Genomic DNA, 27,268 nt, shown 5'->3' on the forward strand with positions numbered 1-27,268 from the left:
CCTCCAGCCCAATACTGAACAAAAATGGTGAGAACATCCTTGCCTTGCTTTTGATCTAGTGGGAAAGCATTTAGTCTTTCAAAATTAAGTAGGATGTTAGTTGTATGCTTTTTGTAGATAGCATTCATTACATTGAGGGAGTTTAATTTCTAGTTTACTGAGAGTTTTGTTATGAATATATGTTGAATTTTTTAAATGTTTCCTTTATGTCTATTAAAATACCCATACATATTTTTTTCTTTTTTAATCTGTTGATACTGTGTATTACACTGATAGATATTTTTTAATATTAAACCAACTCTGCACTGTTGGGATAAACATTTCTTACTTATGGTGTAATCCTTTTCATATATTTCTAGATTTGATTTGTCAACTTTTACAAAGGTAATATTAATATTGCGCCTATGCTTATGATGGATACTGATCTGTAATTTTATTTCTTGTAATTGTTATTGTTATCAGGGTGATGAAATCCCTTGTAATATATTGCCTGCTCTTCCTCTTCTATTTTTGGGAGACTGAATATAATTGGTATTAGTTTTTCCTTAAATATTTGCTAGAAATATTAAATCATTTTTTAGTATCAATCTATTTTAAGTAAGTTAAGTCTATTGTTTTCCTTTGTGCTAAGAATGAAAAAAATCTAGACTTTGAATAATGGAATGTTTTGAAGTCTGATTCGTAAGTAGGAGTAGTGGTTTTTTAAAAAATATGTGAACATTTAATATATGCAAACATAAACAATGAACTTTTCCTTATTCCTCTTCCAGCTTGGGCTATGACTCTTTATGACAACATATCATAAAATAAGTATTCTGGTTTTTTAAATACAGACAAATTGTTGTCTATACAACAATAGCTAAAGAATATAGTTTATGTGCTCTCACTTTACCAACATGAAAAATAATGAGCCTATACTCAACTCTTCAATTCCCTTGGCACCTTAGGAAGAGCTTCTAGACTAAAATCTATAGCCCGGCCCATGGCTATCCTCTTGTCTTATCTCCCTTGCTCATTCTATTCCTTCATCTTACCTTTAACCTTTAGTGTATCCTTAGACTGGACATAGAGATTGTATCTTCATGTTAGTTTAGGCCCACTGGCAACCTGTTACTCTACGCGTCTTGCTGTTATTTAAATAACATAGGAGCCACAAATGCCAATTCTAGGCATGTCAGAATAGTATAGAAACTGAATCAAAGTTTCTTTCCTATAAAGATATGGATCATTTGAATTTTGACTGGCATTTGCTTGCAATAAGTAAGCTAAAGAAAAGCAACAAAAATTAATGTCTTTAAAAAATAAGAAAGCAGGAAATAAGGCATATAAATGAATATACTAAAAATTGAGGACTCTTGTGCCTTTCTTTGGTCTTTTAATAAAAAGAACTGTGTTTAAAAAAAAAAAAAAGAACTGTGTTTTATGAATTATTACTTAACTTTTACCAAAATTAAAATAATACTGCCTAGGAGGAAAATACATTTAAAGTTGTCCTCAAAAGACAAAAAGAATCTCAGTATATATTTATATATGCAGACATATTTTAAACATGGTTAAAATTCAATTCAAATAAAATTTATGATCATTAAATTCTAAATTTATTTTCCTATTCCTTGAAATCTAACCATTATTAGATAGGTTGCTTATCTTAGTTTTGGGTAAACAACGTTTTATTTATAATCAACATCTAATGTGAAGTCTATAAATTAGCAATACGCTTAAGATCTATACAATTGATTTCGTTAAAGTACAAAAATTTTCCCCCTCATTCATTAACAAAACTCACAATAATTTAAAAATTTATTACGTGAGTAAAATGAATAACAGGGTAGAAAGGAAAAGGTATAGATTAGATTGGGAACTTCTGTTTTCCAGAAGTTTTCAGGGATTCTTGGTTCAAAATTAAACCAGAGTCTCAACTCTATGAAAAAAAGCTTATCTTACAGTTTTAGAAGTTACTGTTTTTTTTTAATACAGTTTTTGCCAAATCAAAGACACAAAACAAATAGATAAACTCAAAGTTTTTGCTTTAATTGTTAAATAAGTCAAACTAAAGCTTAATGGTTTAATTTATAAATAGCATTTGTTAAATTAAACAAGATATTAAAGTTAAGGCCATATAATCACTAAAGAATTAGGCTTAGATGCAATATCCTTTTCCTTTTCAAAACAATAGAAATGCAAGCTATATATTTTTCACTATTTTAAAGAACAAAATGAAAATTGGAATCTTAGGAATCTTAAGTTAAATTCAGTACTAAAAACAAATACACACTGGCTTTTTATGTATATTCATTAATATTATATCCTATATGCTTTCAAAAGAGGAATAAAGATTTATTTTAGGCAAATGATTAATTTATTTCAAAGGATCACTCAAATTCCATAATTTAAAAAAGTCTTTCCTATTTGCTTTATAGTTCAATTCATATTTTAATAATTTAAAATCCAATTATTATTGCCAAGATATTATAGGCAATTTTACATCCCATTAACCTTGCTTTGTTTTAATTATAAAGATCCTTTGTTAGATTCATTTAAATGATCCAGCTTATAATTTCAGCCTGTCCTAGGGAGTACTTTAGTTCAGCTGCACATTTATCAACTGTTTTTGTCCTGTTAATTGTAGACAACTGCACAATTGCTTTCTCTACCTATGATTGATGAATTATATTCATGAGTATAGCTGTTAAGGATAAACATTTATAACAATTTCCACTTAAAGATTTTTAACTTTGGTCCCACAAGGACAAATTAAAGACTGATATTCTAATGACAAAGAAAAAGTGTTTTTTATATGCTTCATTTTAAATTATTAGAAAAAATTAGGGAGAAGGCTGCATGTCCATGCAAATGAGATAAGAGTGTAATTAAAGACTCTAAAACGAATCTAATTTGTCATTAGCACATAGTAGGCCTCAACAAATAGAAGCCAGATAAATGGGAGTAATGTGCCTTTACTGTAACTACATCCCAACTACCTCTATATGATCCTTTTGTGATCTGAAACTCTCAAGTTCAAATTTATGAAAGACTAAGGTCTAAACTGAAAGGAAATGAAGCAATCTAAAGGTGAGAGTCAGCAAAATTCTGAATATACATTATAAGTAATGACAACAACAAAGCTTCCATTTTTAAAAGTCTATATTGGGCAGGGGGGGAGGAGCAAGATGGCGGAAGAGTAGGGTCCCCAAATCACCTGTCTCCACCAAACTACCTAGAAAACCTTCAAATTATCCTGAAAATCTATGAATTCGGCCTGAGATTTAAAGAGAGACCAGCTGGAATGCTACAGTGAGAAGAGTTCGCGCTTCTATCAAGGTAGGAAGACGGGGAAAAAGAAGTAAAGGAACAAAGGCCTCCAAGGGGGAGGGGCCCCACGAGGAGCCGGGCTGAGGCCGGGGCGAGTGTCCCCAGGACAGGAGAGCCCCGTCCCGGAGGAGCAGGAGCTGCACCGACCTTCCCGGGCGGAAAGGGGCTCGCGGGGAGGTGGAGCAGGACCCAGGAGGGCGGGGAGGCCCGAGGGCTCCCGGGGACACTAACAGCAACTGCGCGCCCAGGAGAGTGCGCCGAGCTCCCTAAGGGCTGCAGCGCGCACGGCGGGACCCGGCGGGACCCGGAGCAGCTGAAGGGGCTCGGGCGGCGGCTCCGCGGAGGGGGCTGCGCGGCCCCGGGAGCAGCTCGGAGGGGCTCGGGCAGAGGAGGAGGCTCCGTGCGGAGGGGGCTGCGCGGTTCCAGGAGTAGCTCGGAGGGGCTCGGGCGGCGGCTCCGCGGAGGGGGCTGCGCGGCCCGGGAGCGCGAATCCACCAGCGCAGGCCCCGGAGCACAGGGCGCCGGGACACAGCCCAGGATCCGGCCTCCCCGGGACAGGCAGAGGCCGGGAGGGCCCAGGACAGCGAGGACGCTCCTGCCCCAGCTGAGCAGATCAGCGGCCCCACCCCGGAGCCTCCAGGCCCTGCAGACGGAGTTCCTGCCGGAGCTGAATCCAGGTTTCCAGAGCTGCCCCGCCACTGGGGCTGTTCCTCCTGCGGCCTCACGGGGTAAACAACCCCCATTGAGCCCTGCACCAGGCAGGGGCACAGCAGCTCCCCCAACTGCTAACACCTGAAAATCAGCACAACAGGCCCCTCCCCCAGAACACCAGCTAGACTGACAACTTCCAGGAGAAGCCAAGGGACTTAAAGAACACAGAATCAGAAGATACTCCCCGGTGGTTCTTTTTTTGTTTGTTAGTTTTTGTTTTTGTTTTTGTTTTGTTTTGCTTTTTGATTTGTTTCCTTCCCCCATCCCCTTTTTTTTCTCCTTTCTTTTTCTTTCTCTTTTTCTTCTTTTTTTTTTTTTCGTTTTTGTTTTTTTCTTTTTCTTCCCTTTTTTTTTCTCTTTCTCTTTTCTTTCCTTCTTTCTCTCCTCTCTTTTTCTCTTTTTCCCAATACAACTTGCTTTTGGCCACTCTGCACTGAGCAAAATGACTAGAAGGAAAACCTCACCTCAAAAGAAAGAATCAGAAACAGTCCTCTCTCCCACAGAGTTACAAAATCTGGATTACAATTCAATGTCAGAAAGCCAATTCAGAAGCACTATTATACAGCTACTGGTGGCTCTAGAAAAAAGTATAAAGGACTCAAGAGACTTCATGACTGCAGAATTTAGAGCTAATCAGGCAGAAATTAAAAATCAATTGAATGAGATGCAATCCAAACTAGAAGTCCTAACGACGAGGGTTAACAAGGTGGAAGAACGCGTGAGTGACCTAGAAGACAAGTTGATAGCAAAGAGGGAAACTGAGGAAAAAAGAGACAAACAATTAAAAGACCATGAAGATAGATTAAGGGAAATAAACGACAGCCTGAGGAAGAAAAACCTACGTTTAATTGGGGTTCCCGAGGGCGCCGAAAGGGACAGAGGGCCAGAATATGTATTTGAACAAATTCTAGCTGAAAACTTTCCTAATCTGGGAAGGGAAACAGGCATTCAGATCCAGGAAATAGAGAGATCCCCCCCCTAAAATCAATAAAAACCGTTCAACACCTCGACATTTAATTGTGAAGCTTGCAAATTCCAAAGATAAGGAGAAGATCCTTAAAGCAGCAAGAGACAAGAAATCCCTGACTTTTATGGGGAGGAGCATTAGGGTAACAGCAGACCTCTCCACAGAGACCTGGCAGGCCAGAAAGGGCTGGCAGGATATATTCAGGGTCCTAAAGGAGAAGAACATGCAACCAAGAATACTTTATCCAGCAAGGCTCTCATTCAAAATGGAAGGAGAGATAAAGAGCTTCCAAGACAGGCAGCAACTAAAAGAATATGTGACCTCCAAACCAGCTCTGCAAGAAATTTTAAGGGGGACTCTTAAAATTCCCCTTTAAGAAGAAGTTCAGTGGAACAGTCCACAAAAACAAAGACTGAATAGATATCATGATGACACTAAACTCATATCTCTCAATAGTAACTCTGAATGTGAACGGGCTTAATGACCCCATCAAAAGGCGCAGGGTTTCAGACTGGATAAAAAAGCAGGACCCATCTATTTGCTGTCTACAAGAGACTCATTTTAGACAGAAGGACACCTACAGCCTGAAAATAAAAGGTTGGAGAACCATTTACCATTCGAATGGTCCTCAAAAGAAAGCAGGGGTAGCCATCCTTATATCAGATAAACTAAAATTTACCCCAAAGACTGTAGTGAGAGATGAAGAGGGACACTATATCATACTTAAAGGATCTATTCAACAAGAGGACTTAACAATCCTCAATATATATGCTCCGAATGTGGGAGCTGCCAAATATATAAATCAATTATTAACCAAAGTGAAGAAATACTTAGATAATAATACACTTATACTTGGTGACTTCAATCTAGCTCTTTCTATACTCGATAGGTCTTCTAAGCACAACATCTCCAAAGAAACGAGAGCTTTAAATGATACACTGGACCAGATGGATTTCACAGATATCTACAGAACTTTACATCCAAACTCAACTGAATACACATTCTTCTCAAGCGCACATGGAACTTTCTCCAGAATAGACCACATATTGGGTCACAAATCGGGTCTGAACCGATACCAAAAGATTGGGATTGTCCCCTGCATATTCTCGGACCATAATGCCTTGAAATTAGAACTAAATCACAACAAGAAGTTTGGAAGGACCTCAAACACATGGAGGTTAAGGACCATCCTGCTAAAAGATAAAAGGGTCAACCAGGAAATTAAGGAAGAATTAAAAAGATTCATGGAAACTAATGAGAATGAAGATACAACCGTTCAAAATCTTTGGGATGCAGCAAAAGCAGTCCTAAGGGGGAAATACATCGCAATACAAGCATCCATTCAAAAACTGGAAAGAACTCAAATACAAAAGCTAACCTTACACATAAAGGAGCTAGAGAAAAAACAGCAAATAGATCCTACACCCAAGAGAAGAAGGGAGTTAATAAAGATTCGAGCAGAACTCAACGAAATCGAGACCAGAAGAACTGTGGAACAGATCAACAGAACCAGGAGTTGGTTCTTTGAAAGAATTAATAAGATAGATAAACCATTAGCCAGCCTTATTAAAAAGAAGAGAGAGAAGACTCAAATTAATAAAATCATGAATGAGAAAGGAGAGATCACTACCAACACCAAGGAAATACAAACGATTTTAAAAACATATTATGAACAGCTATACGCCAATAAATTAGGCAATCTAGAAGAAATGGACGCATTCCTGGAAAGCCACAAACTACCAAAACTGGAACAGGAAGAAATAGAAAACCTGAACAGGCCAATAACCAGGGAGGAAATTGAAGCAGTCATCAAAAACCTCCCAAGACACAAGAGTCCAGGGCCAGATGGCTTCCCAGGAGAATTTTATCAAACGTTTAAAGAAGAAATCATACCTATTCTCCTAAAGCTGTTCAGAAAGATAGAAAGAGATGGAGTACTTCCAAATTCGTTCTATGAAGCCAGCATCACCTTAATTCCAAAGCCAGACAAAGACCCCGCCAAAAAGGAGAATTACAGACCAATATCCCTGATGAACATGGATGCAAAAATTCTCAACAAGATACTGGCCAATAGGATCCAACAGTACATTAAGAAAATTATTCACCATGACCAAGTAGGATTTATCCCTGGGACACAAGGCTGGTTCAACACCCGTAAAACAATCAATGTGATTCATCATATCAGCAAGAGAAAAAACCAAGAACCATATGATCCTCTCATTGGATGCAGAGAAAGCATTTGACAAAATACAGCATCCATTCCTGATTAAAACTCTTCAGAGTGTAGGGATAGAGGGAACATTCCTCGACATCTTAAAAGCCATCTATGAAAAGCCCACAGCAAATATCATTCTCAATGGGGAAGCACTGGGAGCCTTTCCCCTAAGATCAGGAACAAGACAGGGATGTCCACTCTCACCACTGCTATTCAACATAGTACTGGAAGTCCTAGCCTCAGCAATCAGACAACAAAAAGACATTAAAGGCATTCAAATTGGCAAAGAAGAAGTCAAACTCTCTCTCTTCGCCGATGACATGATACTCTACATAGAAAACCCAAAAGTCTCCACCCCAAGATTGCTAGAACTCATACAGCAATTCGGTAGCGTGGCAGGATACAAAATCAATGCCCAGAAGTCAGTGGCATTTCTATACACTAACAATGAGACTGAAGAAAGAGAAATTAAGGAGTCAATCCCATTTACAATTGCACCCAAAAGCATAAGATACCTAGGAATAAACCTCACCAAAGATGTAAAGGATCTATACCCTCAAAACTATAGAACACTTCTGAAAGAAATTGAGGAAGACACAAAGAGATGGAAAAATATTCCATGCTCATGGATTGGCAGAATTAATATTGTGAAAATGTCAATGTTACCCAGGGCAATATACACGTTTAATGCAATCCCTATCAAAATACCATGGACTTTCTTCAGAGAGTTAGAACAAATTATTTTAAGATTTGTGTGGAATCAGAAAAGACCCCGAATAGCCAGGGGAATTTTAAAAAAGAAAACCATATCTGGGGGCATCACAATGCCAGATTTCAGGTTGTACTACAAAGCTGTGGTCATCAAGACAGTGTGGTACTGGCACAAAAACAGACACATAGATCAGTGGAACAGAATAGAGAATCCAGAAGTGGACCCTGAACTTTATGGGCAACTAATATTCGATAAAGGAGGAAAGACTATCCATTGGAAGAAAGACAGTCTCTTCAATAAATGGTGCTGGGAAAATTGGACATCCACATGCAGAAGAATGAAACTAGACCACTCTCTTTCACCATACACAAAGATAAACTCAAAATGGATGAAAGATCTAAATGTGAGACAAGATTCCATCAAAATCCTAGAGAAGAACACAGGCAACACCCTTTTTGAACTCGGCCATAGTAACTTCTTGCAAGATACATCCACGAAGGCAAAAGAAACAAAAGCAAAAATGAACTATTGGGACTTCATCAAGATAAGAAGCTTTTGCACAGCAAAGGATACAGTCAACAAAACTCAAAGACAACCTACAGAATGGGAGAAGATATTTGCAAATGACATATCAGATAAAGGGCTAGTTTCCAAGATCTATAAAGAACTTATTAAACTCAACACCAAAGAAACAAACAATCCAATCATGAAATGGGCAAAAGACATGAACAGAAATCTCACAGAGGAAGACATAGACATGGCCAACATGCATATGAGAAAATGCTCTGCATCACTTGCCATCAGGGAAATACAAATCAAAACTACAATGAGATACCACCTCACACCAGTGAGAATGGGGAAAATTAACAAGGCAGGAAACAACCAATGTTGGAGAGGATGCGGAGAAAAGGGAACCCTCTTCCACTGTTGGTGGGAATGTGAACTGGTGCAGCCACTCTGGAAAACTGTGTGGAGGTTCCTCAAACAGTTAAAAATATACCTGCCCTACGACCCAGCAATTGCACTGTTGGGGATTTACCCCAAAGATACAAATGCAGTGAAACGCCGGGACACCTGCACCCCGATGTTTCTAGCAGCAATGGCCACTATAGCCAAACTGTGGAAGGAGCCTCGGTGTCCAACGAAAGATGAATGGATAAAGAAGATGTGGTTTATGTATACAATGGAATATTACTCAGCTATTAGAAATGACAAATACCCACCATTTGCTTCAACGTGGATGGAACTGGAGGGTATTATGCTGAGTGAAGTAAGTCAGTCGGAGAAGGACAAACATTATATGTTCTCATTCATTTGGGGAATATAAATAATAGTGAAAGGGAATATAAGGGAAGGGAGAAGAAATGTGTGGGAAATATCAGAAAGGGAGACAGAACGTAAAGACTGCTAACTCTGGGAAACGAACTAGGGGTGGTAGAAGGGGAGGAGGGCAGGGGGTGGGAGTGAATGGGTGACGGGCACTGGGTATTATTCTGTATGTTAGTAAATTGAACACCAATAAAAAAAAAAAAATAAAGTCTATATTGCAGCAGTTATAATAAATATGTTACTTCCAACCTTCAGAGTAAATGCACAAGAAAGGTGTTACACTCTTCCACAGATGTGAAACTATGTCAGAAGGAGATTATGTTACATGATTAGAGTCTGACGGTTTATCAATACAAGAACTGGTATTTGAACTCTGCACAAATGATATACATATATGTAATGTGCTATAATAGGCACTGTAGAAAGAGCCCCAAGAAGCACATGATGAATAAACAGGCCATGCACTAACTGGAAGGTGCTATGAGAACACGGGAAGGCACCTAATCTGGACTAGGGATGGGACAGGGTTTTGGTGCTCAGTGAAGAGGTTATTTTCTCTGAAGTATGAGAGGTAAATGTCTGAAAACAAATGTCCATTTTCTTTGTACTGTGGACTGCTGGGAAAAACATTCCAGTATCAAGGATGGCAATTCCATCTGGTTCCCCAACATTCTGGCTGGAGACCTAGTTTTTCTGCCTGTTTTCTCCCCTGTTCTTCTACAGTGGCTAATTTCAAACCTCTCTTCTCTTCTCAAATAGGACACCCACCTCTTCAAATTTCCTTTATTCTCAGTCAATGGTCCTTCCTGTCACTTTATAGAGAAAATAGAAGGTATCATAAAAAACAAAAACAAAAACAAAAAAAACCCCTCTGAGTCCTGCTGCCAATTTAACTGTCCGCCTCCTTTCTCGGTGCTCTTCCACAAGAGGCCAATCCCGGCAACTCTGTCTCACCTCTCTCAGAGTATTCAGTGAGCATTTAAAAATACTCAGGTCTGGGACGCCTGAGTGGCTCAGTGGTTGAGCATCTGCCTCATCTCAGGGCATGATCCCGGGGTTCTGGGATGGGTCTCACATCAGGCTCCTTGCAGGGAGCCTGCTTCTCTCTCTGCCTATGTGTCTGCCTCTCTCTCTCTCTCTCTGTGTGTCTCTCATGAATAAATAAAATCTTTAAAAAAAGTTTTTTTAAATAAAAATACTCAAGTCCTTCCTTCCAAAAAATAACGCCCCCCCCCCCCCCCCAACTGTGCCAAAAATCCATCTCTAGCAACCATCCCATCTTTTCCATTCTCGGCCAAACTCCTTAGAACTGGTGTACTTGCTGGCTATACTCATCTCCTTAGCTCATTCCTCAGCTCAGAACAGCCCTAGCTCCTGCCCCCAGTTCTCTCATTAAACCACTGCTTTCTCAGAAGTCATTCCATAAATTATCTGCTCCTGTAGTACCCTCAACTTTGGCACATTTATCAGTAATTGTAAGACTGTTGTCCCCATGAGACTGTAAACTCTCTTACAGAAGGGCCCAGGTCTACACCCAGCATCTTTAGCACACAGGTACATGTGAATAAAATCAACACTAACATTCTGGTCATTGAATCCAGTGGTCCTTTTCTTTTGTTACCTGTTCCTTCTTTCTCAAACATTCTAGTCACCATTCTTTTCTTTAATCCCTCAACAAATATTTATGATTGTCAATTACTTGTTGGGTATTATTCCAGAAACCAGGAATGTATCAGTAAAGAGGACACAAGTTCTAAAAGAAAGTACATTTTGGTGGGGAAGGTCGATATAAGCAATGAAAATAATTTAAGATGATGTTATTAAATGTGAAAACAGAATCATGTGATGGAAGTGTGGTAACTCTGTAAGAAGGTAAACGGAGCCTCTCTGAGAGGGTGGCATTTAAGCTGATTTCTAATGACAGAAAACAGACAATGACGTACGGCTGTGGGAAAGAGGACTTCCCAGCAGAAACAACAGTAAAGTGGCCTCAGGTTCTCTGCTCCCTCTACACAGGCTCCCGGAGAATCATATCTTCATTCTTATCTACCATTTACCACATACAAGCTAAGAACTGCTAAATCCAAATCCCCACTCTACTTGTCTCTTTGGAGAGGTAGAGATCCAAATTCAAGATGTCTATTTAACATTTCCACTCAGAGATTTCACAGGTGCTACAAAATCAGTGTGGCCAAAGGTAAAACCATCTCACATCCAGCCCATGTTCTTCCTTATGTAACGCTCTAAGTAAATTATACTTAGAGTTAATAAACCATCTAGCTTTATTTTTTTTAAAGATTATATTTATTTATTCATGAGACACACACACACACACACACACACACACACACAGAGGCAGAGACACAGGCAGAGGGCAAAGCGAGCTCCATGCAGGGAGCCCGACGTGGGATCCGATCCTGGGTCTCCAGGATAAGGCCCTGGGTTGAAGGCAGCGCTAAACCGCTGAGCCACCTGGGCTGCCCACCATCTGGCTTTAAAGCCAGAGATCAGGTTATCTTTAATCTATTCTTTTCCCTCTTATAAGTCAATCTATCAGCAATTCTCTAGACTTAATTTCCAAAGGACACTTTAAATCTGTCCACTTCTTCCTTCCTCATAGCCACTATTTGTCTATGACACCATCATCTTCAGTGAGATCACTGAACTTCAGATTAGATTCAGACTAGAGCCCCTGAAGTCCATTTGTCACACAAATCACACAGCAGATTATGCCTAACTGTCTTCAATTATATCACAGCACCCTTAGCATAGTTTACAAACCCCTTCATGGCATGACTTCTGCCCGTGATCCTTGCCAGGAAGGGATGACTTTGCCTCTAAGTGGCTGGTATACAACAGGCACTTAAATAGCTCTTGACTGACTAACAAGAGCTCTCCAGCAACATGTTTTGCTACCTCTTGCTTCTAGGCTTTGATATCACACTATTCCCTTGGCCCAGAATTTTATTCCTCTATTTTTTCTCTTTTACCTAGCTATCTCTAACCATCTCTCAGTTTTCAATTAAGATGGCATTCTATTTGGATATACTTTACTTTTGAACCTCCTGCGTTTTTAGTTTTTATTTTTTTTAAATTTTATTGACTATTTTTAGAGCAATTTTAGGTTCACAGCAACTCTGAGTAGAAGATACAGACTTCCCAGGTATCCCTTCCTCACACACAGGCTCTCCTTCATTATCACCATCCCCCACCAGAGTGGTACATTTATTTCAAATGATGAATCTACCTAAACATAGTATAATTACCTAAGGTCCATTGGTTTACATTAGGGCCCACTCTTGGTATTGTACATCCTATGGGTTTTGAGAAATATATAATGACGTGTATCCACTATTAGATTCACTGGCCTAAAAAGCCTCTGTGCTCTGCCTATTTATGCCTTCCTCCTCCCTAACCACTGGCAACTACTAATCTTTTTACTGCCTCCATAGTCTTTTGCCTTTTCAAGAATGTCATATAGTTGGAATCCTATAGTATGTAGCCTTTTTAGATTGGTTTCTTCTGCTTAGTAATATGCAATTAAGGTTTCTCTAGGTCTTTTCATGGCTTGACTGCATATTTATTTTTTAAAAGATTTAATTATTTGACATAGAGAGCGAGAGAGCACAAGCAGGGGGTGTGGCAGAGGGAGAGGGAGAAGTAGGGAGGGAGTCCCATGTGGGGCTCGATATCAGGACTTTGAGATCATGACCAGAGCTGAAGGCAGATGCTTAACTGACTGAACCATCCAGGCATCCAGACAGCTCCTTTCTTATTATCAATAATAATAAAGATTCCATTGGCTGTAGCACATCAATACTGGGTATCTCACTCATCATCCACTGAAGGATATCTTGGTTGCTTCCAAGTTTTGGTTAGGAATAAGGTGGCTATCAACATCTGTGTGCAGGTTTTTAAATGAACATAAGTTTTCAACTCTTTTGAGTAGATACAGGGAGAATGATTGCTAGATCTGCAGTAAGAATATGTTTAGTTTTATAAAACACTCCACAACCTATTTTTTTTTTAAAGGGACCACTGTTGACCTTTAATGAAGCAATTAATGGTTTCACGGCATAAAACAAGCTTAATTTATTTCAACCACAGATTCCACAACCTATTTTGCAAAGTGGCTGTACCATTCTGTATCCTGACCATCAATGAATGGTTCCTGTTGTTCTATATCCTTGTCAGCACTTGGGGTTGTCAGTGTTCCAGATTTTGGCCATTCTAGTAAGTGTGTAGTAGTATCTCCTTGTTGGTTTGATTTGCATTTCCCTGAAGACCTATAATGACAGACTCTTTCCTAAGCTTAATCACCATATGCAGATCATCTTTGCTGAGGTGTCTGTTAAGGACTTTGCCTCATTTTTTTAAACCAGGTTGTTTATTTTCTCATTTTTGAATTTTAAGAGTTCTTCATATATTTTAGGGAATAGTCCTTTATCAGAAGTGTCTTTTGCAAACATTTTCTCCCAGTCTGTGGCTTGTCTTTTCATTCTTTTGACCCAACTTTTATAGAATAGAAGTCCTTAATTTTAATTTAGTCCAGATTACCAACTCTTTCTTTCATGAATCATGTCTTTGTTATTTTATTTAAAAAGTCATCACCAAACCCAAGGTCATCTAGATTTTTCTCCTATCTTACCTTCTATGTGTTCTATAGTTTTGCATTTTACATTCAGATCTCTGATCCATTTTGAGTTAAGTTTTTGTGAAGAGTATAAAGTCTGTGTCTAATTTTTTTTTTGCACGTGGATGTCCAGCACCATTCATTGAAAAGGGTATTTTGATTCTATTGTATTGGCTTTTCATGGACACATTTTTTGAAAACCCTGAGAGTCCTACCACCTGGAGAATATGCTCAGTCTAGATTAAATGTCCTGTCTTACACTTGTACTAATACCTATACCATCTCTATCACAGCATCCTTAAAATATTGTATGTGTTATTCGAATATTTGTCTATCTCCAAAAATTCAGAGCAATTTTTGTCTCATTCATTTCTCTATTCTCATCTCCTATATTCATATTTGGTACAGGGTAAGCAATGAATAGACATTTGCTGTACTAATGTACACATGATCTGTTCTTTCATATTTATAGCTAGTTATGTTTCCATTTTTGTTCCAAAATCATCTTTACCGGAGGAAAAACTGGTATGAAAAATAAAAAAAATCTAGAATGGCACAAAGAACATTATGGTGAGCATTTTGAAGATTTTTATGGACTAAAATTCTAAAAAAAAATTATAACTATTTTCTATGATTCCAACTCTTTTCCTAAAATAAAACAAAATGAACTCCAAACTCTACCATTGAACAATAAAAATAATAACAGAAGATAAAACTTCTGGTATTAACAAATTCTCCCCCTTTCCTTTTCTAAGACCATAGCTATAATCTTATAGCTGAAGATTTAGAGTTATTGATATTATTGAGTTATTGATGACAAGATAACTTTTGTTTTTATCCTTTACAGTTGAAAGGAATTGATAAAATTAGCAAGTATGTGAATTGAGAAATTTCTATAACTGATATGAAAATGAACAGTCCGGGCAAATTTTTTTTTTTTGTTTGTTTCTCATCGCCTTAAAATGGATAATTAAAAAAAATGGATAATAAGTATTATCAATTCTTATCACAAAAAAGTTTTATAAAAAGTATAGTATGTTATTATTATTAAAGTCAGTATTTCTGTTACAAAAGAAAACTGATATTCTGCATCTTTTGCTTTGCAGTGAATGTAAATTTATTTAGACTTTTAGAGTTGTATTATGATTAACAATAATTCAGTCATAGAATATGTAAATGAAAAATATACAATAAAATGAATTATTATACAGATGTTATGTTGCTGAATTATTATAATAAACTGATGGAAAAAACTAATACTAAAAAGGAATACTAAACTGCATTTAAGTTAATTTTTTAAAAATATGTTTCTATACCACATATAAATTAATTTTCAAGGAATATCCTATAAAATATTTTTTCATGACACCTCCCTTAATAGAGGTTTTATATACAGTAAGTATTTTCCCCTTATTACCAATTTAATTATAGTTTCAAGTAAGAAATAAATGAATTATACCAAGTATTCAGTTATTATTTTCCAAAGAATACACTAAATCATAGAAAAGATATTGTAAAGGATGGAGGTTGTTGGCTAACTGAAGCTATACATCTCAAAATGGTGACAGTTAACATCTGTCTCAATGTATCCACTGCCAATAATGTATTGGAAAAATCACAGTGAACCACCTTTTATCATAAAGTGATAAATACAATAATGTGCTCAAACATAAGTTTACTTACAGCATTATTTTAACAATGGGATATATAAATTCCTAACCTGACTGTTCCACTTCCCATATTTAACATTCTTCACATTTTCAGTTGGACATCAGAGAGCACGATGTTCAGATAAAACTACTTCACATGAACTGAGATGGGCTGAGGGAGTAAACACTGAGTACGACTCTAAAAACAGATGGAGCGGCAGATGGGCCTGCAGACTGGGTTCGCTTGATCTGTGTTAAACAACTTTACTACCCAGGATGATGTGGCTCAAATCTCACAAAATCCTTATAAAGTTTGTTCCTTTATTTCATATATGCTTTCCCCCGCCTTAAAATAAGTATGATTAATATCTTAAACTTTGTTCCTTTTAAGTTTAATGACCTGTGTGATAAATTATTTAACTCAAATATATTTTCTTACCCATTTTTGGAACAGATGGTAGGAGAACAGTTGCCTAGTAGAATAAAATGTACACTAATTGTCTAAGAATTGTAAAATTAATTACCTTCCTTCATTGATGAGTTCAATAAATGCAAGTCCTGCATTCTTCTGAATAGAATTTTGCCATTCCTAAAAGAAGAAACCAAATCAAGTATAAGAAAAAATAAGCATGTAAACAAAACTAACATCTGGTTTAAGGATCATGTCAATGTTGTTAACAAGTCACACATGGTATGATTTCCAAGTCTTTGAAAAATATTTTTAAGAACTCTTATTTTGTATGAGATCAAATTTTTAAAAGTAGCTTTGGATTACTTAGTTTAGAAGGTGCTTTTGAATTCCCAGGTAAATTTCAGGCTTGATGCAGACTGAGAAAGAAAGTGAGACACAGGTATAGAAGGCTCTCAGGGCAAAGCCACCTTCTCAAAGATAACAAATAACTAGTAATGCAAATACACAAGGACTAAAAATATCTGGGATAGAAAACATAAGCCCTGAATATAGGGGTTTTTCACTGAGATCGTAAAATGAAAATCAGAAATATATACAACATATTTAAATTGATTTGGATCTTAAATGTTCTAGTTACATGTGCATTCCAAGTGACTGAAAAATAGGTACAAAAACATTACAAATAAATTCTTTTGAATTTGTAAAAAAAAAAGGGGGGGGAGAAAACAATATTAAAACTATGTCCAAATGTAATCTCCCTTTGCTAATCCACAGTGTCATCACTATAAATTTGTGATTGTTAAACAGTGTTTCGGATTAGGGAAGTATATTGCCTACTTTATGCCCTTTCTATGGCATATTTAAAACATGCCTTAACCAATTTTTTTGAAGGGATATTTGTTTATTCTAGTAATTTCAATTTTTTGCTTTTTCATGATAAATTGTATTTTTTTGGATTAAAAATCATACCCCTTTCAATAGTACTAAAAACAAATGCTTCTTTAATACGTTTTATAAAAAATCCTTATTGATCACTCACATCACTCATCTATAGTTTTTTTTTCCCCCTGTGATTTTCCTACCAATAAATTGCTACACACCAAGGTAGTCAGCTGTCTTACCACAAATTCAGCTTCACAAAAAACAGTCTCCAGGTCAACCCTTCCCTCAATTCTTGATCATATTGCCTTTCTAAAGCTTTGCATACATGCTGGGAATAAATGTGGTCCCCAAAAGTAGGTACTTGGTGTGTAAATATTTTCTGCTGTAAGTAAATCTGTGAAGGATTATAGAAGAACACATCATGAATCTACATTTCCCCAGGAGAGACAATCAACAACTTGGGAAAAAAGATGTGGAAGCCTGGGGGCAGTAATGATCTTATAAAAGCCTAAATGGAAGACTATTCATTGGAAGAAAGTCTCTTCAATAAATGGTGCTGGGAAAATTGGACATCCACATGCAGAAGAATGAAACTAGACCACTCTCTTTCACCATACACAAAGATGAACTCAAAATGGATGAAAGATCTAAATGTGAGACAAGATTCCATCAAAATCCTAGAGGAGAACACAGGCAACACCCTTTTTGAACTCAGCCACAGTAACTTCTTGCAAGATACATCCACGAAGGCAAAAGAAACAAAAGCAAAAATGAACTATTGGGACTTCATCAAGATAAGAAGCTTTTGCACAGCAAAGGATACAGTCAACAAAACTGCAAGACAACCTACAGAATGGGAGAAGATAATTGCAAATGAGGTATCAGATAAAGGGCTAGTTTCCAAAATCTATTAAGAACTTACTAAACTCAACACCAAAGAAACAAACAATCCAATCATGAAATGGGCAAAAGACATGAAGAGAAATCTCACAGAGGAAGACATAGACATGGCCAACATGCACATGAGAAAATGCTCCGCATCACTTGCCATCAGGGAAATACAAATCAAAACCACAATGAGATACCACCTCACACCAGTGAGAATGGGGAACATTAACAAGGCAGGAAACCACAAATGTTGGAGAGGATGCGGAGAAAAGGGAACCCTCTTCCACTGTTGGTGGGAATGTGAACTGGTGCAGCCACTCTGGAAAACTGCGTGGAGGTTCCTCAGAGAGTTAAAAATAGACCTGCCCTACGACCCAGCAATTGCACTGTTGGGGATTTACCCCAAAGATTCAGATGCAATGAAATGCCGGGACACCTGCACCCCGATGTTTCTAGCAGCAATGTCCACAATAGCCAAACTGTGGAAGGAGCCTCTGTGTCCATCGAAAGGAATGGATAAAGAAGATGTGGTCTATGTATACAATGGAATATTACCCATTAGAAACGACAAATACCCACCATTTGCTTCAACGTGGATGGAACTGGAGGGTATTATGCTGAGTGAAGTAAGTCAATCGGAGAAGGACAAACATTATATGTTCTCATTCATTTGGGGAATATAAATAATAGTGAAAGGGAATAGAAGGGAAGGGAGAAGAAATGTGTGGGAAATATCAGAAAGGGAGACAGAACATAAAGACTCCTAACTCTGGTAAACGAACTCAGGGTGGTGGAAGGGGAGGAGGGCGGGGGGTGGGGGTGAATGGGTGACGGGCAGTGAGGGGGGCACTTGACTGGATGAGCACTGGGTGTTATTCTGTATGTTGGTAAATTGAACACCAATAAAAATAAATTTATTATAAAAAATAAAAGCCTAAATGGTTCTATGGTTTGCTAAACGGTTTTAGCAAAGCCACTGTATTTTAGCTATCATACATAGCTTTTAACAAAACTTCATCAAAATGACAAGGTCACTATTGCATTTTATAGTGCTTATTAAAACTTTAAAATCATTTCTTTTGAAAACAATTACAGGGAACTCTTTTTCCTATATTTTAATAAAATGGTTTATATTACCATCCTTTTATAAATTTTGTACATTCTCATTATATATCCTATATTTATTGCAAACCAATATCTCACAAAATGTGCAAATTTCTCAGGAATACCTGACATTTATTGTGATATTAGCTTAAACAGAAAACTGATTCTTATATAACAAGAACCATGACACTCCGAAGAATAAATTCTTACAGACAACTTCTTAAACATGATTTTCTTTATGATACTGTTTGTACACCAAGGCTCTTTTATCAGCTGAAACTTTAATATGCAAAGGATTTTTCAAGAAGATATTTCAAAGTACATATGCATCCCAAATTATACTGTGTCTAAAAGATCATAGAGTAAAATGTTTTAAAAACTCTGTTCAGATCAAAGATCAAACAAAAAATATCTGTGAGGTGCCTCAGCCCATGAGACAGTAATTTGCAATCTTTGATAGAGGAACAGCAGAAATAAGTCTGAGCCAAGTCAAGGACATTAGAGTTTAAAGGATGGGAAAACCAATGAAAGTATATGACTGCAAGACGTCACTCAAGAAATATGTTTTAGGAGAGTAATTTTTCAGTTTTGAGCAAGAGGAAATAGAAGATTGTTTTATATGCCTTTCTATGAGAAATGATAGAGGCCTACATTGCACTGGTATTTTGAACAGGAAAATGGAAATTGAGATGATACAAACAAGAGATGTCAGGACTGGATAAGAAACTGGATTTGAGGGCTAAAGTAAAAAATGTGGAACAATATAAGGTTTAAAAGTTTAGCATGAATGACGACAGGAAGAATGGTAATATTATTATTAAAATAAGAAAGATACACATTTGAGGAAGATCATAGGGTTATCATAATTTCATATTTGCTGGATTTAGAGTGATGATGCTATATCAAAATAGAATGTGAAATTTGGAATTATTTGCGTAAAATATTGATTATGGCTAACTATCAGGCAAAAGTCTCTAAAGATGGAATGCAACTGATCAATGTCTAAATTCTACCTCTGAAATTAATAATACACTGGATGTTAATTAAATTGAATTTAAATAAAAATTTAAAAAGAAGAAGAAACAGAAAGAGGATCTAAAGACCTCGGCTGAATTTTGGGCATCATTTACATTTTCAAGATTAGAAAAAGAAGCAGTTAACAGAGATAGGAAAATAACAAAATTTAAGAATAGTAGCAAAATGTTATGGCACCTTTTAAAAGAAAATAACTTACTCATTACGCTGGCTCGAAAAAACAAAAACATACATATAAGACCCTTTAATCACTAACATTCTCTTTTCTAGTGATTAAGAATTTAATTTTTATTGTATATGAATTATAAGACATAAAATATGGTAAATCACAAATTGTATGAAACATAAATTAAAAAATACAAAAGAAAAGGACAAAATAAAAAAGATGCCATTCCAAACAGGGAATGAAAGCTAGAACTGGCACTGGCTATATAGCTCAGAACTGGCACAGGAGCTGATGCCTGAGGTGGCTGTAGCTCTGGAGGAGACTATCTCTGATGCTGGTGGTAGATATGGTAATGGAGCTGGCACTAGATGGGTAGCTAAATCTAGCTCTAGAGCTGATGCCAACGCTGGCTATATCTCAGACTTGTGCTAGAGCTTGTTGTTGAACCGACTAGTTCTGAGCTGACTTTAAGTCTGGCACTGTTGTGAGAACTGGTAGGAAAACTGGTGATTGAGATGACTCTGGATCTGAAGCTGACAGTGGCTCTAAAGCTAGAGCTGGAGCTGGCAATAAGTTTGGAGTTGGTACAAGAGCTCATGCTGGAGTAGGCTGTAGCTTTGCAGTTGGCCCTGGCAGTATTTCTGGAGCTAATGCAGAAGGTGGCTCTAGCTCCAGAGTTGCTGCTAAATCTAGTTCTGGAATTGGCCTGAACTCTGTAGTTGCTGCAGGAACCAGTGCTACAATTACTGACAGAACTATCTCTCCCCCCGAGCTGGTTCTAGCTCTGCAGCTGGTCTGGAGCTGATTCTAGCCTGCCTTCAGCACTGGAAATGGAGGATGTCCCAAAGTTGTGTGAAGCACTAGAGCTTGTTCAAGAGCTGGCCCAAACTCTACAGGTCCTGGAGCTGGTGCCTAAGCTATTAATATCACTTTTGAAGTCATTACTTAGAGTTTGCAACCTGCCATGAAAACCACAGACCAAGACAAGAATACAAAAGAGAAACCAGGAACCATAACAACATAGCAAAAAAGGAAACTTGGAAAGTGAGAGACAGTGAAACAACAGAAAAAAAAAATAACTGTAATTACACAGTTGAAATATGTGAAGATACTGCAAACATCAAAAAAAGAAGCTTCAAAAACAAAGTTGCAAACATCTTCCCAAAATACAGAAAAAAAGATAAGGTGACAACAAGAAGATAAAGGGATCCAACAAAAGTAACAACAACAAAAATGGAAATAAGGAAATTGGGGGATCTCCAATCAAAAGATCATATCCATTGAGTAGAAACTATAGAAAGACTGAATGGGGAAGAGTGAATGGGGAACATGGAAGAGAAAAAAATTATCAAATAAATTTAAAACTGTTCCCAGAAATTAGATATCTGACATAAAACCCCTACCAAAGCACATCATCATAAAATTTTCCTTAACATGAGGGTTAAGGAAAAGGCTAACAGGAAAAAAAAAGTTTGTACTAAGAATGAAGAATAAGAATGAAACGAAATTTCTCAACAGCAAAGCTAGAAAAGAGAAGAAAAGGAAACACTGCTTGCACAGTTATGGAGAACATAGCACTAGGAACACAGTATCTACCCAAACTATCAATACCATCTGAGGATAGACTAGTTACATTTTCAGACATGCATAAACATTTGTTTTTCATCCACTCTCTTTCAAAAACCTAATGTTGGTGTACTCTGCCAAAACGAGGCTGTCTCTCCTGTGGGAGACAAGATTATGTTGTGACAACTACTGAACCTTAGGGGCTTAAAAAACAAAGTTCCATGTCCATTGCAGGTGTTCCCCTCTACATTACCATCAGCCTCAGCCAATTGTTTGGAACAGTGTCAGCAACCAAAGTGGAAATAGTTAATTTTATCAGATTACAGAGAGTAAAAAGTATTGAATAAAAATTTATCACTGCCATGTATATATTTTTGACTTCAGAGTTGTTTTTGTAAATAAGTAGGCAATAATTTCTGAGTTTGTCTAATGACAATGTAATACTATGGTAGGCTTTGTTACTGGAGTACAACTCATTCCTCAGAAAGGCTGAAGTGAGTTGCTCTTTTCTCAAAATTCTTACCTGCATCGGAGCTCACAGGTAAGAGCCTCTCTTTGCTCTTCTGTCACTCCTAACTAACTTGCTTTTCTTTCCTCAGACATAAGTAGACATCAAATAGATTCTGACACAGAATCTTAAAACAACATTAACTGAAATACCAATTTTCCAAAATGGAGTTCAACACTAGCCAGCTTAAAGGTATTTTTCTGTAAGTCTCTAAACCTCAATTAGGCTTTACATGTTTTATGTGCCCATTATATGATTAGATCTCAGGTACTGCATCTTTGAAGGAGAAGCCACATTTTATCCATCTATAGTAACTAAAGACCAGAAGAAACCAATGGTCTAATTTCTACAATGACTACACTACAGCATTAAGGCAATAAGAGGTCAATTCTAGAAGTTCTGTGACATTGTATGAAAAACAAAGAAAAAATCCTATGAATAAATTTAAGAAATATTATATTTCCTAGTATATTTTTTCTAGTGTCTCTTGGTTATTTGCTAGCCCAATTTGGGTATTCTCTATCATAGAAGCTTATTGGGTTATACATTAAAATGTTATGAATGGGAATAAAAAGTAATTTTGTAGGCCTTGACCTGAGTAAGGGCCAAAGTGGATTCCACCTAATGTTAAAAGAGTATAATTCAAATTCTGAAGGTTTTCAAAGTTCCTCAACAACTATAATAAACAATTTGCATAATTGTAATTTATCAAGTCAATTTCTGCTATTCTGTTAACCATATTAACTAATATTAAGAATATATGAGGTCACAAATTTGTTACCAATTGTCTTTCTTTAAGAAAGAGGGCTTAAGGTTTTCAATTTTCAAATTGTGGTATGAGATATAAAAGTCCCAGGCAGAAGATAAACTAAGTCCCAGGGATATATACACAGAATCCCTCTGGTATCTTGAGAAAAAAAAGTCAAATAATTTAATTCAAAATTATGAGTAATGCAAGAATATTATAGTAAAATATGAATTTTAAAACAGAAGAACACAGAATGTTTGTGCTAACAACAGGTTGCATAGGGGTACAGTTATGTCACTCTTTCCACTCCTCCCAAGAGGCTGCTTCAATAGAAGAGTTGGAGAAGTAATGACCTAAGCCATACAAATAGCACTAAAACTAGAAATTTTAAACCTGTTTTCATCAGCTGTTGTGTGGGATTTAGCATGAGACTTCAGTCTCTCCTGGTTTGGGTGAATTTTAATCAGATCTCATAAGGCAATGAGGACAATACAATTTTTCTTTCAACTACTAAAAAAAAGAACACTAAGAAAGAGAGAAAAAGGAATAATAAATATTCCTCACAAGATAAAGTATATTTTCCCTCTCAGAAAATGTCAGGATTCAATGTGCTTTTAAAACTTATTTAATAATTTCTGAGTGATAGTTGTAAAAGTAGTACAAATAATTATTTGAGCATCTTTATTTGAAAATTTCATACTTTGTATTCTCAGTAAAATATGGTATCCAGTACTAAATATAAACAAAAATGTGAAGTGCAAAGAAAAAAACTAGAATGTGAAGGAAAAAGTATCCTATAGGAAAAGTATAACTTGTAACAACAGTTTATGTTGGCAAAGCAATAACTCTTAAAGTCTGTAAAAAGAAATGATTATTTGAAAATTTTGGAAATGGGATCAATCCTAGATCATTATTTTCTCAATGCCTAATAATTTAATCAGAAAATATTCCATCTGAAATGTAATTATATTTTGTAGTGACTGACTCACACATATCTCCCCAGTGGATCATAAATGTGTTGATCAAAGGAAGGATCTTGTTTTAACTATGCATACCTACTAAATAGCAAGTGTCTGGATACTGTACAGACTCCATGTACTTTTGTTGTTGAACAGAATTTAATCTTCCTAAGTATCATTAAATCTAAGGTTCTCAATCTGGCTGAACAAAAGAATCAACAGAGGAGTTGTTAAAAAGTACCAATCATAACAGAATAATCTCTAATGATAGGACCCAGGCAATTTCTGGTATTACTTTAAAGGTTCCCAAATTATTTTGATGTAAAGTCAGACAACCACTGACTTAAGGTCATCTCTCTCTCCCAACAAGACTGAACACATACAAACCTCAAAATAGTTAACTTGCCAGCACAGAGTAACTTAGTTATGAAGTGATGTATATATTTTCCTTCGAATGATTCAATTACTTAAATTTCCTTCGACTCATCCATAAAAGAGTATATTATTGCATCATAATTACATCATAATTTAGACCATAATCATTGAAGGACCCATATCTCTAAAATAACACCATTACTAAGGTCTTTTTCAGCTCTGATATGGCATTTCATTCCCATAAATGGTATTTTTGTAAGACTGAAAGTGTTAACTTATAGTGACTGTGTAAAAAAAAATGTAAAAAACGAGGCTAAACGATGATCATATTTTTTTACGTTGATGCACATTTGATTTTGCATTTGAAAAAGTGGGTTTTTTTAAAAAAACGATTTATTTTGAGAGAGAGCGAGTGAGTGAGCACACAAGTGGAAGAGGCAGAGGGAGAGGGAGAATTCCAAGGAGACTCCATGCTAAGCACAGAGCCAATGCCTGATCAATCTCATGCCCCTGAGGTCACGACCTGAGCTGAAACCAAGAGTGAGATACTTACCTGACTGAGCCACCCAGATGCTCCAACAAGTGTTTAACTCTATATTACTATGTAACTGATTCTAGGAGTTTCAAGAGAATAATTCGATAAAATATTGAAAGGATGATAAGAAAAGTACTTAGCATAGAGAGGAACTAAGTGTTTGCTGTGGCTGCTGACGATTAAATTACATTCAGAGTTGATAAATGGGATATAGTTGGGGCAGGAAAGACACTTTAATCACTGCCCCAGCTTTCTAACCATTCTCTCTGACATGTAGACTTAGAGAAATTACTTAAAACAAGGGAAATGGATACATAAGAATGTATACAAAAGGATAATAATTTGTCATTTCAACAAAGACAATCTTTCGGCAATGACAAGAAAAAATGTGTAGTTTAAAATGTGTCTACAAGTCATTCCAGAAAGTCTTTTGCCATTTGAGAAAATAAACACACATGCACACTCACGCACACACACACTCACTCAACTACTGAATAAAAGTGAACATCTATAAGAAAAGGTGTAAATTAAACATAGGTATCAAGTTTTTGTCTTCATGGGAAACATACTAAACTGGGTTTGAATGCCTGCAGAGAGCTGCCAAGTCTTTAGACAGTTTTGTCATAATTTTTTAACTCTTCTATAGGGATGCATAAAATTTCCTCAAGATGAAGGATTTTTTCAGAGAACTGGATATCAAGTTAAGGATCCTTTGAAACTAAACACTTTGAAGACAAATAGGTTCCAGAAGGATGACAATGAAATCCCTATGTTCTCTTCAAAAAATCACTTCATGGTAGTTAGATGACCTAGTAGAAATCTCAGACACAGGACATAATTTTTTTTTCCCACCATTTTTTCCTCTTTTATATCAACTCAATGCATATTTCTCATTCCCTTTTGCTTTGTATACAATTAGGTAAACCAACTTAATGTCCTTAGGAGACTCAATCCATCTCAAAATCTTTGAAAATACAGAAAATATTTCAAGGTAAAAAGGGAAAATATTTCAAGGTAAAAAATATTTCTGAGATTTTGTCTTCAGAAATACCAGAACTGAGTTTTTACTTTACTTTCTATATCTGTACTGTCTACTTATCATTAACAGCCACTAAAAGAAGTTGGCATATGCCTCAAAATTTTTCATAGTGAATGTTCATTATAAGTGGCATGCTTATTAATTCTCTGCAATAAGTTAGAGAAATTAACAAGTATAAGGACTGAAGTAAAAATATGCTATATATAGAGAAAACCACATATGTCATGTTTTCAAGGTATACAAAAATAAACTAATGAAAATAAAATATGCAAGTATTCAATGTATCATTTGCTTTCATTTTCATTGCTTATTTTTGTGAATATTTACCAAAAGCATCATAGGAAAAATTGATATGAGAAAAGAATAATCTCAAAGAGACTATCGACATAAAAGTCAATCACAGAAAAACCATTAGGTAATATGAAATATATCTAGTTGGTTACTAACAGTTGGTTTATCATATAAACATAAAGAAGTTTTCCTGGATCATAATAGATCACTGTATTATGTACATAAAATTAGCACAACTTTCTATTACAACTATTTGTGTGTGCGCATATATACATACACACATAAGCATACACTTGTGTTTGTATTTCTAATGAAAAATAATCTAGGTTGTTTTACAGGATATTTTTAAGTAGTATTATCTGTGACTGTTAATATATAATATAAACAAGCATATTTATAAGCTATGTTAAGTTGTTGAGGATACTTCTTCCTTGGTGAGAAAACATGTGCTACTAGAAATGATCAGAAACACATCAAGAAATAATAACTTTATCAAATACAAACATATAGGAAATAGTTCACATTTTCTATTTAGGTAGGAAAACAGTAAAGACTAGAATAGGATATTTTTTAAAATTAACTTTCAGATTTGTGCCTTTTTAATTAAAAAATAAGCATTCAAATTAAAAACTAAAACCAAATATGTAACATTTAAATATTAGAGTTTATCACATTCAGATAGGCAGTTTAAGATTTAATATTAATGTCGTTTTGAAGAACTTTTTGATAGAATAATAACTTTTAAAAATTGGCAATAAAACAAAATTCTGTACTGGTCTGTAAAATGAAAGAACAATGACTATCCTTCTCTAATTTTCCAAGATTTATCCTGAGAAAGATATTTACTTTTGTTCAACAAAATTCATTTCTTGAAAGCTTACCACATGTTTGAGTCATAACTGATGTACTATTATTTTATCTTAAGTTACACTATACTGTTAATATCAGTATCACTCTTTTAATAATTTTTCTAGAGCTAAGAATTAGCATATCAGTAGATTGATTCTCCAACTATAGCTTATGAAAAATATATGGTAAAATATAAATATAAAGGAAATTACACCATTAGCATAAGAGCTCTAGATTGTATTCACCTATGGCATAAAAGTGCTGGGTATTATTAAGCTACTCTGCAAATTTAGTTTCTCAAAAAATGTTCGAATATAGCCTAATGATACAACAGACATTTGATATTTCTCAAGATGTACATTATAAGACCTTTGTCTTTGTCA

At 36.1% G+C, this 27,268-nt stretch overlaps 1 protein-coding gene across 11 annotated transcripts in view; it reads right to left on the reverse strand.

Moving 5' to 3' along the window:
* The window catches only part of NBEA (neurobeachin), a 674,158-nt gene that overhangs the window by 325,264 nt on the left and 321,626 nt on the right, over window positions 1–27,268 (reverse strand). For all 11 annotated transcript variants that reach the window (XM_049101416.1, XM_049101413.1, XM_049101412.1 and 8 more), the window contains one exon: window positions 16,053–16,117. In XM_049101416.1, the coding sequence (XP_048957373.1) occupies window positions 16,053–16,117 (65 nt within the window). The remainder of the gene's footprint in view (window positions 1–16,052; window positions 16,118–27,268) is intronic.

This window comes from Canis lupus, chromosome 25 (genome assembly GCF_003254725.2).
Source record: "Canis lupus dingo isolate Sandy chromosome 25, ASM325472v2, whole genome shotgun sequence".
Classification (NCBI taxonomy): domain Eukaryota; kingdom Metazoa; phylum Chordata; class Mammalia; order Carnivora; family Canidae; genus Canis; species Canis lupus.